Consider the following 17218-nt stretch of genomic DNA (forward strand, 5'->3'; position numbering starts at 1 on the left):
CTACGGGGCTCTCTCGGCACGTAACTTGACACATCGTAGGGGCTCAGGCAGCGGTGGTGGCCTTGAATGGAACTGAAGAGACAGCTCCAAAGGTCCCGCCTCTGACCTTTGCAGGGGGGTTAAAGCCGCCCTGAGGCAACTGACCAGCTGTTCTGGCCACGGGTGGAGAGGCTGTCCTGTCATAAAGCCCCCTGGGATGTGATGTCACACACAGCACTCTCCTTGCAAAAGGGAGGGGCCGCGCCCCGGCCCCCCACACTGAGCCGGGCTGCAGTGCCCTTCACGGGCTCGGTCCTGGAGCCAGAGGGAGGTGAGTGGGCCGCCTGGACACCGAACGGGTCGAAGGGCACTCTGCGAATCGCTGACATCAAGGTGGGCCGCCGTGGTGAGGCGGCTCGGAGGGCGGCCCTCAGTAACGCGCCGGAGCAGGTGGAAGTTGTCTTTGCGACTCTCAGCTCACCGTCCCCGCAGCCCTTCCTGCCTGGCCTTCCCCTTCTCCCTCTTCTCTCCCTCAGGACTCACTTACTCTCCTCTCCGCCCCCAAACCGCCTCTCAGAGAAAGCCTGATAACTTTGCTCACGCCAGGTTAGAAATGACTAGAAAGCTTCCTGCTGAATATGCTGCCGGCGCTTTTCTCAGAGAAGGTGACTCCGGACAAGGGAGGCACCGCAGTGACCTGCGGAGAGCTGAAGTCAGCCACGCCTGGAAAAGGCCCACTGGCTTTGGTGGCTCAGCGCTGTTGGTGACCTTGGCGAGAGAGGTTTTGGAGGTTTGCGGGGACAGGACCACGCTGAAGCAGCCGTGGACCGAGGGGAGGAGTGAAGACGCTCCCTGCAGACGGCCCGAGGGCCGGTGTGAAGGATAGGGCGCCATTACAATGGTAGCTGGGAAGGGATCTGTTCAAGGGAGAAGGCCTTTTTCAAAAATTCTTTTTTTAATGTTTTTATTTATTTTTGAGACAGAGAGAGAGAGACAGAGCATGAGCAGGGGAGGGCCAGAGAGAGGAGGAGACGCAGAATCCGAAGCAGGCTCCAGGCTCCGAGCTGTCAGCACAGAGCCGGACGCGGGGCTCGAACTCACGGACTGTCAGACCACGACCTGAGCTGAAGTCGGACGCTTACCCGACCGAGCCACCCAGGCGCCTCGAGAAGGCCTTTTTTTAATGGGACACATGAGTGATGTGTGAAACGCTGATTAGGAGCCAGTAGAGAAGGAAAGGCTGAATATACCAGTGAGACAGGGGACCCCAAACCCCCGGGCTGTGAGAAGACCGGATGGCGTGGAGCACACAGTGGGGCTGGGCCCAGAGAGTGGAGGGCAGCCGCGTTCCTGAGGATAAAACGGCCTGGGAGCAGAGAGGCGGCAGAGAGTTGAGGGAACGCCCATGTGGGGGTGTCTGTGTTCTCTGCTGAAAGTGGGGAAGGCGGAGTGGGGGTCGAGGTTTAAAGGGAGATTCCGAAACAGTCCCTGGTGAGGGTAGGGAGCTCCCTGGGAAGCAGAGGCTCCAGGCCACACTGGGTCCAGCTCCGCAGTGGAGACCTTGACTGCACAGTGGTGGTGGTTCGTATGGAATCGGCCACGGTGGTGGGATTCCAGTCAGAGAGGGTATTTTGAAGAGGCCAGGGATACCCCCAGGACTCCTAAATTATACTAGTAAATAATAGTGATTAAAAGCTACCAATACTTTTGAGTAGTTTCCGTTATGCAGCATTTCTGAAATAATTAGCCACCTACATCTGGGGTCATTTTTTACCAAATGTTCAGTAGAGCGATACCTTTTTCCTTACTCCTCTCCCAACCCCCTTTTCCCATCCCGATTCTCTGGGAGCTGCCTTTCCGGCTCTGAGGGTGTTGAAACCAGCTTTTGCTTGGGGCTCTGAGGTCTTGGGAGGAATCCCTGAGTGTTTTCCAAGCTCCCATCGCTAGCCCACTCCATCCTGAGTTTGGCTTCCGGCTGTGACCTGCAGGCCGTCCCCGGGCTGAGCCCTGTGGGCAGATGTCCTTGCCATTCCCCCCACTGCCTCTGGCCCACTGCAGTCCCCACAAGCCACCAGGTAAAGGAACGCTGGGATCCCCGGTCTGCGTGACGCATTGACCGCTGACCATCTTTTCTTCTTAGGCTGAAAATGGTGTTTGGACTATGCTGCCAGAGAGAGAGGTGAGGTTTCAGCGGGCCCTGTTCCAGGGCCTCCAGTGACCAGGAAGGGGGACCCCCTGCCCCCGGGTCTAAGAGGAAGGAAAATAGGGTTCTCTCTTCCCTTTTCCTTGACTGTTACAGTACCCCTGGGACTCAGGGTTGGGGTGGAGGGCCTGGTCCTGGCACGTGGGGGACATGCCTCTGTGTGTGTGTGTGTGTGTGTGTGTGTATGCTTGTGTGCGTGCACACACACACACACACACACACACACACACACTGGGAGCCAGTGTCCTGGCAGCATCAAGATGCTCTGCTTCTCCCAAGGGAGGGGTCCCAGAAGAGGAGGGTGAGTCACGGGGATACTATTTCTGATCTGGATTGTGGGATCTGTCCAGAGTAGGGGGAGCTTCAGAGGACTTCAGGGAGAAGAGCTGACCCAGCGCTGAATGAGCAACGATGAATGCCCAGCCAACGCTGGGTCCTTGCTCTCTGGCTGGGAAGGCAAGGCGGACCCGTGGAACAAGTACAAGAGGAAAGGAGAAGGGAATGTGCTCCAGGCTCCAAGGCTGGCTGTCAAAGTTGGCAGAGGCACTGAGCCTTGCCTGCGGGGCAGCAGAAAGCCCAGGCTGGGCCCTGTTACAGCTGAAGGATTTACTCACCCACAGTGTTGGACACGCTCTGGTGGATGTGGTCCTGGGGTTTGGGTTGGGAGGAAAGCCGGTACCCACCCACCAGCGAGGGCATGAGACAACACCCCAGCCTTACACTCAACTCTGCTTTCCTTCCAGGCTCTACAAGTCCCTGTACATAGTACAGGTCTTCGTTCTTGCAGGTAGGAGCCTGGGAGTGGGTGACGGCAGGAGCTGGGAAGCTGGTTCCCGCCTCAGGGCCACCCCCACCTCCGACCGCCTACCGGGGCTCCTAAGGGCCCCTCCAAGGCCGCCCAGCTCCCAGGGACTGGCCGTGCAGCTCAGAGTCAAGGCTGCCCTTCTGTCCCTTTCTTCCCTTCCCTTCTTTCTGCCCTTCGTAGTTAAGCTAGGATTTGAACCCACGTTTGCTTCTAAAACCCATGCCTCCACGCTCCCCAGAAAATCTGGGAACCAAAACCCATACGATCACAGCAGCCATCTTCCAATTTTTGCTTGCACGCCTTTCGAGAAATCATACATCCTGCATGCATTTTACTGCCTACCATCTTTCATTAGAAGTTCGGTTTAAAAGCCTATGGTTTCTGGTATATTGTACATACTGACATTTTAAAGTGATTACGTCACTCTTTTAAATGTTTTAACTGGTCTTTCTCCGCCCGCCCTCAGGAGTGGTGTACTACTATCTTCAGGAGTCTGTGGGGAAGCCAGTCCCGGACCATGAGATCGCTGGGGAATCCTCACAGGTAGGCACCTCGGGGCCTAGAGGCTGGGATGGTCTCACTGTAGCCTCAACAGGGGTCACGCTCCTTGACCTCAATTGTTGACTGACCGTGTGTGTGTATGTGTGTGCATGCGAGGGCTCTGCAGAAATTTGCTGTGTGTCTGGCAAAGTGTTAAAACAGAGGCCCCACCCCCCACGGGCTGGCTGGCCGGTCACCCCGGGCCTCTGTGGCAGTGGCCTCCACCATCCAAAAGGAACAGATGAGCCCCCATTCATGCGAGTAGCCGTGGAATGTGGTTCAGCGCCCCTGGGTGGACGAGGTGGTGGCGGGCAGGACACCTGCCTGGGGTCGCATACTCTCCTCCATGTTCCAGATCCGAGAACCTATGGCCGAAGCCCCTGCTCCCAGCCCTGGGTCAGAAGAACGCACATGGGTGCTGGGCGCACACCCAGGGCCACGTGCTAGATTACGTGCTGTCCATCTGTTATGTCATTTGAGCCTCACGGCGACCCAGCAGCTCCCACTTTACGCAGATGGGAAACAGGCCCCCGGAGGGACTAGGTCCAGGTCGCCCAAGTGATAGTACAGAGCCACATGCCTGATCTCTGGGGGCCTCCTGTTCTCTGCACAGCGCTGTCGGGAAGAGGAGAATCCCACAGAAACAAGGTTATCGGTGGCCCAGGAACTCTGAGAAGTATGTGCTACACCTTCTGGGGGTGACCATTCAGGGGTGGGGAGACCCTAAGAAGGCCCATGTTGGCAGGTGCCTTGGAGACCACTGAATCCGACTGCACCTCCTTTCTTTGTTGTTGCTGATTCTTAAAGCAACCGGTCAAATTTCCATTTAAAAATGTATTGTCACGGCACCTGGCGGCTCATAGGGGTAAGCCTCCAACCGTTGATTTCGGCTCAGGCCGTGATCTCGTGGTTTGTGAGATGGAGCTCCAAGTTGGGGCAGTGTAGAGCCTGCTTGGGATTCTCTCTGTCCCTCTTTCTCTGCCCCTCCCCCACTCGCTCTCTCTCTCTCTCGCTCTCAAAAATAAAAATAAACATTAGCCAATGAATTCCTACAGTGGAAGCTGAGGACGTAGCTCTTGTAACAACTGCACATTTACTGCCCCTCCAGCCCTTCACCTCCCCCAGCCTTCCAGTGTAGACAGCGATAGCCTTGTTTTGGGGTTGTAAAACGTTTAATTTGAGTAATGACATTTTCGCTTGTTAAAATCCTTTAAGTAACATTGCTGTTTTGCTGTTTTTATATCATTTTGGCTTTTAAGCCCCCCACCACGGCAGTGGGCTCTTTTTTCTTTTTCTTTCTTTTTTTTTTTTTTTTAATTTTTTAAATGTTTATTTTGAGAGAGAGAGAGAGAGAGAGAGAGAGAGACAGATCATACGTGGGGGAGGGGCAGAGAGAGAAACACACACACAATACAAAGCCGGCTCCAGGCTCTGAGCTGTGCGGTGCTCTAACTCACGAACGAACGGTGAGCTCATGACCCGAGCCAAAGTCGGAGGCTTAACCGACTGGGCCACCCAGGCGCCCCAGTGGCCCCTTTTTTGACAGGCATACCCAGCTGTGTAAGCAGCACCACGGCCCAAACCAGAACAGTTCCATCCCTTCTGACAGTCCCTCTGTACTCACGGGCAGCCAGTCCTTCCCCACTGCCCCGCCCCGACCCACTGAAGAGTTTTCCGTTCCCATACTGCTGCCTTGGCAAGATTGTCCCGGAAGTGGAGGCATCCCCGATGCGGCTGCGCTTCTGGTCCCTCCCTGAGCTGGGTGCGCCTGAGGCCTCCCTGGGCGCATGCGCAGCAGTCGTTTGTGCCTTGCGGCGGAGCAGGCGTCCTTCGTGGGGATGGGCCGCAGTTTGTCCACTCACCACTTGAGCTATTTGGGTGTTTCTACTTTGGGACAGTTACAAATAAAACCGCACTAAATATTTGTCTACAGGTTTTGTGTCGACCTAGGTTCTCCTTCCGCTTCGGGAAACGGCCCCCGAGTGGTGGGGCGTGTGGCTAAGTGTGCGTTTAGTCCCGCAAGAAAACCGGGACTTTTCCAGAGCGGTTGCTGCCGTTCTGCGCTCACACCAGCCCCGAATGCGAGATTCCGGTTGTCCCACATCCTCCCCAGCACTTGCCATTGGTTTTTAGCCATGCCAGTGGGTGTATGTAAGAATTTTTATTAGACCAATATTGAGGGTTTACATTTTTAAACTATGAAAATAATATTCCTAGCGGAGCCCGGAATACTATGCCGTGGCCGCTCTTCGTGTGCGATTTTGGTCTTGCCTCTTTTTTAGTTTTCTACCTACAACTTATCCAAGCTGTCTGCCAAAAAATCAGTCTCCTTGCAATACATTTAGAAAAATTAGGTGCTTGGGGTGCCTGGGTGGCTCAGTCGGTTAAGCCTCCGACTTCGGCTCAGGTCATGATCTCACAGTTCGTGAGTTCGAGCCCGCGTCGGGCTCTGTGCTGACAGCTCAGAGCCTGGAGCCTGCTTCACATTCTGTGTCTCCCTCTCTTTCTGCCCCTTCCCTGCTCATGCTGTGTCTCTCTCTGTCTCAAAAATAAATAAACATTAAAAAAAAATTAAAAAAAAAAAAAGAAAGAAAAATTAGGTGCTTTATCAGTATGATGGTTTTCGTGGAGCCATAGCTCATGGAGCCCTCCCTCCTCCTATTTTCATACGGACAGGACACCCTTCACGATGTTCACCGCTGAGCTGTCCCGGGACCTCCCTTTCTCATGGGTCTGGGGAGCACTCCACTTCTCCCATGTTGGGGAGCCCACATCACTCCTTCATTTGGGTGGGACCCAACCTCTAGGAGAACCCCTGCGTCCCGAGGGGGGCGTCTTTAGATCTCACATATCTGAAACAGTCTTAACTCATATTCCACCAAGAGTTTGGACAGATACAGAATTCTAGACTAGAAGTATTTTTCTCATAGGGCTTGAAGATCCTCATTGTCTCCTGGCTTCAACGACTTTCAAAGGAAAGTCTGACGAAAGTTGAATTCCCAAAACAGACTTTTTTCTTTGTATTTCTGGAAGTTTGGGGGTTCCTTGTCCTCAGTGCTCTCAAACGTATTGATGGAAGGCTCTGGGGGTGGGTCTCCATCATCCATTGTCCTAGGTACTTGGTGATTCCTTCTCTTCTGGAAACTCCTGTCCCTCACCTTTGGGAAATTGTCTTGATAAAAAAGGGGTGTATTCATTTGGTATCTCTCCCCTGCCACCTCAGTCTGTGGTCCCTGTTCCCTCTCTCAGAAAGATCTGTGATTTAGCTGTGGGAGCTCCTGATCTCCTCTCTGTTCTTTCTGGGAAAAAAAAATTTTTTTTTTCCAACTTCACCTTCTACACTTGGATTGGATTTTTCATTCCCATTATTATATCATACTTTTGTGTGCAAGAGTTAGAGGTTTTTTGAACATTTCTGTTTTACAGCCCATTCTTATTTCATGAATGCAAAGTTACCCATTATTGTTTGAACTTTTTCTCAAATTACTGGTAGTTTTTAGGTGTCTGTGCATGCAGACATCGACAGTGGATTTAGGTGTCTGTGCATGCAGGCATCGACAGTGTAGCTGAGGTGGCCTTAGACGTCACCTCAGCCTTGCCTCCCTCCTCTCCCTCCTTCCCACGCAGCCCGTAGGGGAGACCTTAAGGCCAGTGTGGGGGCTGATGGATAAGTGCTACCCTGTGACCACTCAGGTGAGGGCTGGGGACCCCTCTTCCCCTGGGATGGGGTGGCTGTCCTGGGCGTCCTTGGTAGGTTCAGTGAGAGGATGGGCCAGGCGGGGAAGGACTCCCAGCCCCTCGCAGCTGTGAGTCACTTCTGTTTTCCTCTGTAGAGACGCAGAGTCAGGAGTGGGAAGAAGCAAGCCTCCGAGGTAAGTGAGGCTGGCTCCTGTCAGAGCTCCATGAGGCGCAGAGACACCCCAGCTCGTGGCAGGGGAATCCCAGGGGTAGTGGCACACCCCCCCCCCCCCCCCGCCCCCCAGGAAACTCCCCACTCACTGAGCAGGGAAGGACTTCCTTGGAAAGGCAAAGAACTACACACGCTCCGGGTGTAGAGAACGGGGAGGGAGGAGGCATTCGGAGGGCCTTTCTGCCCACCTCTACCCTCCTGACCCTCCCTGCAGGCCATGACCCCCAAGGCAACTGGAGGACTGAATGAGGCCGCGAAGGAGGATCCTGACATCTTGGCTCAGCGTGAGGGGGAGGGGAGGGCCCCAGGGGCGGAAGCAGCCAGCTCCATTCCCGCCAGGAGGGAGACGGCTGAGGAGGAAGAGGTGGCGGGGATCCCAGACTGGGAGGGAAGGAACAGCCCCAGCGTGGGCCCCGCTGAGAAGCCCCAGAGCCCGGCAGGGTGGGGGCCGTGAGGGAGAGGGCAGTACTGGGGGCACGGGGCACCCCCAGGACCACTGGGCCGAACCGCCGTCCCAGTGGCGCAAAGAGCCGCACTCCTGGTGTGAGCGGAGCGGGTCTGAACCCTGCCTCTCCTGACTTCCTGCGAATGAGGCCTTACTTTCCCCATTTGTGTAGGGTAGAACCTGTCTCATCCCACCACTGTGTCCTTTCTTTCTTCCCAGGCAAATAAAAAGGTCTGTAAGGAGATGGCAATATACCCTTCTGGCCCCACCCCGATGCAGGACTGCCTCCCTCCCTGATCGCGGGGACCCTGCAGGGGTCACAGATCACTCCTCTCAGACCTCCTGCCCTGGGTGGGGAGGGGAGGGAAGAAGCCCAGGTGTCCAGATGCCGCGTCCCCCCTAATGTCTCCCCTGCCTCCTGCTTCCTTCCTGGTAGCCGGGAGCTTGAAGCCACTCCCCTCGGGCTGGGGGAACGGCCCGCCTTTCCTGAGCCTGTCCCCCCAGCATCAGAGGGCGCCCTGGCTCTGGGGAAAGGTCCTCCCAGCAAGGGACCCACAGGCATGCCTGTTTGTACTTTCCAGAGGCCTCTGAGGTGGCGAGTGAGGAGGAAAGTCCTGGGGCCTGGGTCCCCCGGCTCCTGAGGAGGCTCTGGCTGGGCTGGTTCCCAGCCCCTGACACCCGGAAGACACAGAACCACGGATGACAAAGTATCCAATAAATCCGCAGTTGCTGCTTCTGCAGACCCAGCTGCCTCCTTTCAGAGGCTTCGTGTCTTCAAAAACCCAGTGAGACCCTGTCCACAGTCCCTGTCCTGACAAGCTGCAGGAGCACCACCTCCTGCCACTGAGCCCGGACACAACGGCAGATGCTCTGAACAGGCCCTCTGACTCAGTGCCAGGGGACAGACCAAGTCCCCTGAGTGCTTGAGAGCCGGGCGGCTCCATGACATGAAGGCATTTAGAAGGTGCTGGTGGGACCTCTGTCAGGGATGCCGTTGGGTGTGCGTGTCCTCTGGTAAAAGAAGCCTGGGGGAGGGGGCGCTTCTGACCTGAGTGTCTGTGGTCCCCAAGCTGTTCCCTAAATGCACCAAGGGGGTCTGCGCAAGACTTGGCAAAGCATCCCATTGTCAGCAACCCTCAGGTGCTCCCCAGGTGCGCAGTCCAGAACCCGCCGGTTGTGGGGGTGGGCACGGAGGGGGCACAGCAGTCCTGCTCCTGGCCACGGCTCCAGGCTGACAGGGTCACAGCCCGAGAAGTCAGAGCAGGAAGACAGGACCCGGCAGCCATCTGACGCCAGCAGCTCATTGGCTGAAGGGGAAACAGAAGCCCGGGGCAGGGGAGGGACTGGCCCAGGGTCACACAGTATCCTGGCAGAGCAAGGGTGAAAGGCAGGTGTCCTCCTCCAGGGTCTCCACATGGCCTCCTCGCCCTCCGACCATCCCACTGTCACGTGGGTCCAAGGTTGACCCCCGTCCCTAGGGCATGCCTGTGGCCCACAGGTCTCCCTGCCTACCCCTGGCCAAGTCTCCCAAGAGCTCAGCCTGACCCAGCCGCTCAGAGGACTGTGCCCTGGGCTGGAGCCAAACGAGTGTCTTCCTGCTCCAGCCTGGCCATGAATGGCAAGTCCTGAGCAGGTGACTGAACGCGAGCATTTCCGAGGGGCTAGGGAACGGGGCCCATCCTAGTTTGGGGTGACTGAAAGGCTCAGGGAGGTGGCTCACTTCTGGGCGGCCATTAGGCTTTGCAGGGAAAGCTCTGGCACCTGAGGACCGAGCCCCAGGTGTTAACCTGGCACATCCCTCCTGGCCCTCCCTGAGTGCCTCACCTTCAGGGGTGTTGTAGATGAAGCGGGGCAGAAGGGTTGAAGGTGCTGCTGAGCTGCTGGCCTGTGGTGTGGGGTGGGCGGTGTTGGACCTGAGGTGGGGGTGTCCAGGCCGAGTGGGGTCCTCCCCCCCCCCCCCCCACCCACCGGGGCCTGGGTGAGATCTCTCAGCAGCTTGTTCTCGCTCTTCCTGGCACGGGCCAGGACCTTAGACATTGCCACTAACCAGAGTGGCCGATGTTGGGTCTCTGGGTGAGTAGGGGGTAAGCTTGTCATCTTCTGGCCCTCAGTATACCCGTCTCTCGAATGGGATCAAATGCAAGGCAAGGATGGATAAGGCAGGGGTAGGGGCTGGCCCTGGGGAGACTGCTGAGGCCCCATCACCGCCAGGGGCTGGTCAGGCGGCCCGAGGGGACTCGGAAGCCAGGATGGAACCGCCAAATTGGTTTATTGCGTATCAGGGCCCCTGCCGAGGAGCCAGGTGGGGGGCTGGTTCCTCCTCCTAGCGGGGCGTGGCACAGAGCTGGTAGGGGGGTGGGATCATCAGGAGGGAAAAGACACCATGGTCGCTGGGCCGGGGTTGCCCCACAGGCACGGAAAAGCTGAAGCGCTGTAGCAGACAGGTGAAGAAGAGGAAGAACTCCATGCGGGCCAGGGGCTCCCCGAGGCATATGCGGCGGCCTGCGGGTGGGTATGGGGGTGCTCAGTGAGCCTGGGGGCCTGGGCTCCATCCTCCGAGACTCCCTTGGGAGGGGTCAGTGAGTTGGGCACCGCAGGTACCTGCAGAGAAGGGCATGAAGGCCTCCTGCTTGACGAATTGGCCCTGGGCATCCAGGAAGTGCTCGGGGTGGAAACGGAAGGGCTTCTTCCAGACCGTCTTGTCCTTCAGCACTGACGATAGGTTGGTGATAAGTGTTGTCCCCTGGCAGGAGACGCCTGGCATGGGTGGGGTCTAGGCTATGGGACGCCCAGACCCCTGCCACCGAACACGCATGGGTGCACGCTCTGCCTGGCACACATGGGACTCTTTCAAATAACCCCGTGGCCCAAGAAGCTTCTCAGCACCTCCTTTGTCCCCATGGCAGGCCAAGTGACTCACCACCCACGGGGGTCCACGCTGCCACCTGTCCCTGTGCACAGGCTCCTCCAAAACCCCGTGCAACATTTCGGTCTGTCTTCCCCACCTGACTCGGGGGCTCTGAAGAGAGAGGCCGGCCCTGCCTCTGCTCCCATCCCCCACATCCACCTAGGCTGGGATAGTCGGTGCTTGCAGAAATGAGGATTGGGTGCCTTGGGTCCCCGCCCTTACCTGGCATTGGCCATGCTGGGTGGTGCTGAGCATGGGTGCAGAGGGCTGCAGACCTACCTTGGGGATGAGAAAGCCCTGTACTTCAATGTCTCGGGATGTCATGTGGGGCACGCCCAGTGGGGCGAGGTCCCCAAAGCGCTGCACCTCGTGCATCACGGCCATGGTGAAGGGCATGCGGGTCTGGTCCGCCATCGCTGGTCGCTGCTCCGGCCCTAACACTTCATCTATCTCCCGTTGGACGCGTCCTAGACAGACAAGCATCCCCATAGTGGTCAGAACCCTGAGGTCTGGGCTCCGACCTCTGCCTGACTCTATGGAAGGGCCCAGGGCCCAGCTTCCGCTCAGAGCTTCGGGGGGCTAGAGCAAGCTTAAGGGGTCCCGGCTGGTTCCTCTCCTCCCTCATCCATCCATCCGGGCCCCAGGCTGAACTCACGCTGCACGTCCGGGTGCAAGATCATGAGCAGGAGGGCCCAGGCCAGCGTGGCTGAGGTGGACAGCATCCCAGCAAGAAACAGGTCGGCTGTCACCATGAGCATGTTCTCATCATTGAAGCTGCTCTCGGGGTTCCCCCTAGCCTGGGCCGTGCCAAGAGGGTGAGCTGGGCCAGAGGGAAGAAGCCCCCAGATGGCCTCCCACCCTGCACCCATCACTGATCACTGGGTGATGTCCAGGCCCCGCCTTCCTGGGCCTGGGTTCATGGGATTCTCAAACCACCACCACTGTCCCCGACACCTCACCTTTTCTATTTCATCCAGGAAGGCGTCAGTCAGGTCTCGGGGTGGCTGGGTTGGGTCCCAGGTGATCCTGTGTTCCTGGACTAGTTCATTCAGGAGGGTCATTAAGGCTTTCTGGTTTGAGAAGACCTTGTCAGCCAGTCCCGGGATGTGCAGGAGCACAGGGATGGAGTTCAGGGCCTGGGAGGGCCACAGATGGGGGACCTTCCTGTGCTCAGGTGTTCACTTCCATCAGCCAGGTCCCTGCCACCTCCCGGGTGTCCCCACCATTGCAGTGGCTCCTCCCTGAGTTCGGGCCTTGATCCTCTTTCCTGGCTCGGGGCCCAGAAGGATAAATCTAAACCCTAGATCTCATGGGCTCTAGTGGCTTCCAATGAAGCAGGTACAGATTCCTTCCCGGGCCCTCTCCTGGGCTCCTGGACCCTGGGCCCGCCTCCCCGGCTCCGGGCCTGCGATCTCCCCACCTTCTCCAGACCCTTTGTCTTGGAATGCCTTTTCTCCCAGGCCCCTCCGTACTCCCCCTCCCCCTCCTCCCCCACGCCCTCCTCCGGGAGGCGCGTTTTAGGGCGGAGGCCGCCTCCACGCAGCTCGCCCTGCGGGGCTCCTTGGCGCCCCCGCCCCGCACCTCACGCGCGAAGCCGCTGTCCTCCTGCAGTCCCTTCAGTGCTCGGTCTATCAGCTTGTGGAGGAGCGGGTCGTCGTACTCGAAGCGGCGCCCGTAGGTGAGGGAAGCGATCACGTTGCTCACAGCTTTATTCAGAAGGGCCCTGGGGCTAAAAGGGCGTCCTGAGAGGGGACGGTGCGGGTCAGGGGGTCTCCTGCATCTCTTCCCCAGCCCCTCCGTCCCTGTCTCCTGTGCCCCTCAGCCCCCAAACGCACCGGCATGGTCGGCGAAGGCTGCACAGAGGCACGACGCCTCCTCGGTCACCCACTGCTCCAGTGACTTCTTGCCCAGGCCGAAGTTGCGCAGGGTGGACAAGGCGAAGCGCCGCTGCTCGCGCCACTCGCGCCCGTAGCGCGCCATGAACACCCCTGGGGCGGGGCGGGGCGGTGGGCGTGGTTTGACGCGTCCGCCCAGGGCACTCGGCCCCGCCCCCTTCGCAAGGCCCCGCCCCTGCCCCGTTCACAGGCCCGGCCCCCTGCCCGCCCCCACAAACCTTGCCCCCCACGCCCACTAAATCGCGCCCACTTTGACACCCACTTGCCGCTGGGGACTGGTCTCTCTGCCTGCCCGCCAGCTCTCCTCTGCTGGGGGCAGGTGTTGGCATCACCCTGCCCACCTTGACCCCTGCCCGGTAGGGAAAAGTCCTGGTCCGCCCCCTGCCTCGCCCATACTGTCTTCCTTCCCCCTCATTCCCGCCCACCCAGACGTCCTTTTCTTGACCGATTCGGCCCTGGGCCCGCCCCTTCTCGGTCAGGCCCGGTCCTCATCCGCCTCTATCAGACCCCGGCACTTGGCACCAGATCCTTCCTCCACCTGCGGCCACTCCAAATTCTTTGACTCTTCCCTGCACTGCATGTCCACGATCCTGCCTCCACTTAGCCCTGCCGGGTCTTGAGTCACTGCTGGCCCAGTCCCCGCCGGACCTCGGTCTGCCCCCCTTCTCCGCTTGCCTTGGGAGCGCGGCCCGAACCCCAGGTGCTCGTAGATCGGCGTAGGTGGGCGGTCGGCAGTGTCCTCGCTGTGGTAGACCAAGGCCTCGCGCACGGCCTCCAGGCCGTTGAGCACGACCACGGGCGTCCAGGCCAGCTGCAGGCTGAACACGTCCCCGAAGCGGCGCCGCAGCTGCAGGCCGAGGTTTGAGGGCGTTTGTCAAGCCCGGTTCCGCCCCCCCACCCCCACCCCCAGCAGGCTGCGGCCCCAGTCTCATGGCGCTAGCCTTGGGGCACCCCTAGGCCTCCGGCAGCACGCTGGTGCACGGGCGATATCTGGCCTAGTGACTCTGGGTTAGGGTCTACGGAGGAGGAGCTCACGCTGGATCAGACCTCTCAGCTAGGACTTTGCAAAGGTCACCAAAATTGTCAGTAGGCCAAGTTAGGATCCCATTCTACAGGTGAAGAAACTGAAGTTTACAGAGGTGAGCACTGAGACCCAAGAAACCACAGCAGCGAAAGAGTAGAAACTGTCCCCGTAATTATGTCACCCTCGGTTTCCTGATTTAAATGGGGCTCCTATCTGACTTCAGCCCAGGTCATGATCTCACCTTTCGTGAGCTCCGGCCCCAATTCGAGTGAGCCCCGCTTCTCGTTCTGCCCCTTGTGGGACTCTCTCTCCCTCTCTGCCCTTTGCTCACTTGTGCCCTCTCTCAATAAATAAAATAGAAAATAACACAAAATAAAATAATAAAGTAATTTTTAAAATGGGGCTCATGACCAGACTGCGTCCCCGATTCTCAAGACCTTTCCTCCTGCTGTAATCAGAAGGGACCCAGGTGACATAATTTAAGCGCTGCCCGACTGGATCCCAAACCCACTGCCAAGCCCACACCCCACTCCAGGCCTTTGCCCTCTTTGACCTTTGATTGGAAAATCCCAATCGTCCTTCGGGCCCTGCACGGAGGCCGGCCGCCGTCAGCCTCTCACCCCTGCCTCCTGCGCTCGGCCCGTCTCCTTGTGCTCTCCTTGTGCGGCCTGTGGCTTCACCCCCTACCCGCCATCCGCCGCCGCTAGGCGGGGTCCCCATCCCCCTCTGCTGCTCCCGCCTCCCGCCTCCCTCACCCGGTCGAAGTAGAAGAGCGTGTCCCGGAAGTCCATCTGCAGCAGGTTGCCCAGCAGCGGCAGCGGCATGGGGCCTGGCGGGAAGCGGGCAGCCCAGAATCTGCGCCTGTGCAGAAGGTCCACCAGGAGCAGGAAGAGGGCCACGGCTATGGCCAGGGGCCCCAGAGCATCCCCGGTCAGCAGTCCCATGGCCGCCTCAGTGCGTGCTGGTCCTCCGGCACACCAGGTACCTAGGACCGGGCCAGATGGGACGCTCAGCACGTTTTGCGAGCCCAGCCAGCGCGGGCCCTCTTTCTAAAGGGACCCGAGGCCGGCCTTTGCCCTCTGCCCTGAGTCAACGTGTCAGGGGGACCGTGCTGCCAGCGGACACGAGGAGGAGCCGAGGAAGGTCAGGTGCAGGGGTGACCGCCGAAGTCCTGTCCCTCTTGGACTCTCGGGTGCTTCCCCAGGGTAGTGGGGTGAGATTAGTGGAGAGACGAGACGCCCACCCCTCAGCCTGACTCTGCAGCTCTGTTAGAGGCTCCGAGGAAAAGCCGGGGGTCATTGGACTTGATTCTGCCACCCACCCGTCGTATTAGGCTCGCACCCCTTAGTGTGGTCCCAGCCTCGTCCCCAGAACACACCCTTGTCTTCTCATATGTTACCTGCCCCCTCCCAAGTTTGTTACTGGCACTTGCCCAGTGCCCTAGGGAGGTCACAGTGATCAGAGGGTCCGTGGTGGCGGGGATGACGTTCTTGGTGTCCCCTTCACACTAGTTCACTCAACACACAGAGAAACCCACAATCACGAACCACTCACACATTCAGACGCTACCCACGTGTTCACACACTGACCCGCAATCACAGCACACATTTACACACCCACAAAACCACGCACCACTTACACACACACACACACACTCAGACCCAGCACCAAGTCACCCTAGTTCCCGGTAGCTGCCCGGACCCCACCCCTGCCTCCTGCCTCGAGGCTGCCCACAGTGGCGCTGTGGTCCCTCGCCTGGTAGGCGGGCCCAGCGTCCTCAGTTCTGACCTGATCTTGGCCTGTCGAGTTTCCATCTGGGGGTGGGGAGGCAGCTGGGTTGTTTTCAGAGCTTCCTACTCACCCTGACCACCAGTTCAATGGCCTGGAGACGCCTTCCTAAGTTTGTTACAAATTCGTCCTTGGACCTCCTGGCTCTTGCGGCCACCCGAGTGATGAATGTCCTTCATGCCTGCCCCACTTTCCGGCGTGGGCACTTTCCCTTGTTGACTGAGCTGCCGCTGAGCTCAGGGGCGTGAGGGTGGCTTAGACCCGAGAGGTACCTCTGTCCTCCGAGGAGGAGGCCTGCTTCCTCCTCCTCCTCCTCCTCATTTGTCCTTGAACATCAGCTGCTCAAACTCATTCTGGAAGACGAGGGGATGGAAATCCAGTGGGACACAATTTCTTTCCGCCCTCACAGGCGTCCCCTGCTGAGGACCCCAGGGAGTGAATTCTCAGGACTCCCCTTGTGCCAGCGCCTTCCCCGCCTCCCCCCCCCCCCCCCCCCCCCCCACAGGCCAGGTCCCCCGTGGCTCCAGTCCCAAGCCTTCCAGTCCTGACTCTGAGGTCCTTCCAGGAAAGATGCAAACCTGTGTGCCACCTGCACCAGGCTGGGGTCGTGCCAACCAGACCCTTCCTCTTGCTCAGCCTCTCTGCTCCTCCGCGTAAGGCCTGGGTGACCACACCATGCCCGGCCTCACGCTCCTTCTCCAACAATGGAAGGGGCGGGAATTGAAGCTGAATTGTTACATCAGTGAGGCTGGTGGGAACTCTGAGGCCAAAACCTGCTCAGATGAGAAGGTAGTAGACCCAGAGGGTGGGAAGGGGCATTTCCCGGGCAGGGTCAGTCCCCTTCACCCGTCCCAGGGGTGTGTGAGGCACACTCTCATTCTGGAAACAGCCGGAGTATTCTCTCTCCCAGCTGAAGCAGGGCCTGGGGGAGGCATCCCTTACCCCCACCCCATTGCCCCCGTTCTCCCCCTGCTTCGCCTTCCCACTGTAAGAGGACCAGGATCTTCCGGAGCGCCCTCTGACATCCCTGGCTCAGAGACGCCGTTCAGAGGTGGCAACCCGGGGTCATATGGCTTCCAATGTTCACAATTCCTGCTTGGCTTGTGGAAGCTGCTTCCTTCCCGAAGTCCCACACCCCTACTCTCCCGCTGGGCCCAGGACCTAGTTTTTTGGGACCCAGCTGGGCCTTCCCTGCATCTGGCCACGGCCAAGTACTTGATGGGCTTGGATTCTGTCCCACCCACACCGGAAGTACTATGTGCTGGGTACTGGGTGCTGGGCTAAGTACTGGCAACATGGTGGGAAGCAGATGGTGGGCCCTGCTCCAAGGTGCTCAGGACCCGGAGGGGGCCAGGCCGGCAGCGTGGGGACTGCTTTCAGGGTCATGGGGACACTGCCCCAGGCTGGAGCAGGACTTTCTGGAGGACCCTGGAGCACTGCAAAGTCTTGTGCGTGGTGGGGGTGGGGCAGCCGGAGGGAGGCGGCTGGAGGTGGCAGCTTTGCAAGTCTGGCTGAGGTCTAGACTGTGCGAAATTGCGGTCTTGGCTTCCAGGAGGCAGGGAGACCGCTTCTAAGGCCACTCGATAGAGCAGGAGGGCGAGACCCTAGGCACCCTGGGGGCGGGGGGTGGGTGGGTGGGGGGCTCTGATCTGCCTCAGCTGCGCACTCCTGTTCAGCGAGTGACGACTCTCTACCCGGACCGCCGGTCAGGTGGTGTTAGC

The 17218-nt window shown here is 58.9% G+C and overlaps 1 protein-coding gene across 3 annotated transcripts; it reads right to left on the bottom strand.

Annotated features, from left to right (window-relative positions):
- Nucleotides 1–10114: 10114 nt before the first annotated feature.
- LOC122225208 (cytochrome P450 2D15) lies at nt 10115–16163 on the bottom strand. 3 transcript variants are annotated; one of them, XM_042947997.1, is made up of 12 exons: nt 16076–16163; nt 15498–15850; nt 15109–15216; nt 14465–14694; nt 13361–13532; nt 12626–12778; nt 12372–12532; nt 11750–11926; nt 11446–11587; nt 11070–11257; nt 10484–10625; nt 10115–10384 (listed from the first exon to the last, which is right to left on the bottom strand). In XM_042947997.1, the coding sequence occupies exons 4-12, from the start codon at nt 14651–14653 to the stop codon at nt 10206–10208; spliced, it is 1503 nt and encodes a 500-aa protein (XP_042803931.1). In that variant the 5' UTR covers nt 14654–14694; nt 15109–15216; nt 15498–15850; nt 16076–16163; the 3' UTR covers nt 10115–10205. The 3 variants fall into 3 exon arrangements, with proteins under 3 accessions (XP_042803931.1, XP_042803933.1, XP_042803930.1); XM_042947999.1 differs by lacking the exon at nt 15109–15216 and having other exon boundaries at nt 15571–15850; XM_042947996.1 differs by lacking the exons at nt 15498–15850; nt 16076–16163 and having other exon boundaries at nt 15109–15370.
- Nucleotides 16164–17218: the final 1055 nt, after the last annotated feature.

This window comes from Panthera leo, chromosome B4 (assembly GCF_018350215.1).
Source record: "Panthera leo isolate Ple1 chromosome B4, P.leo_Ple1_pat1.1, whole genome shotgun sequence".
NCBI classification, from domain to species: Eukaryota; Metazoa; Chordata; class Mammalia; order Carnivora; family Felidae; genus Panthera; species Panthera leo.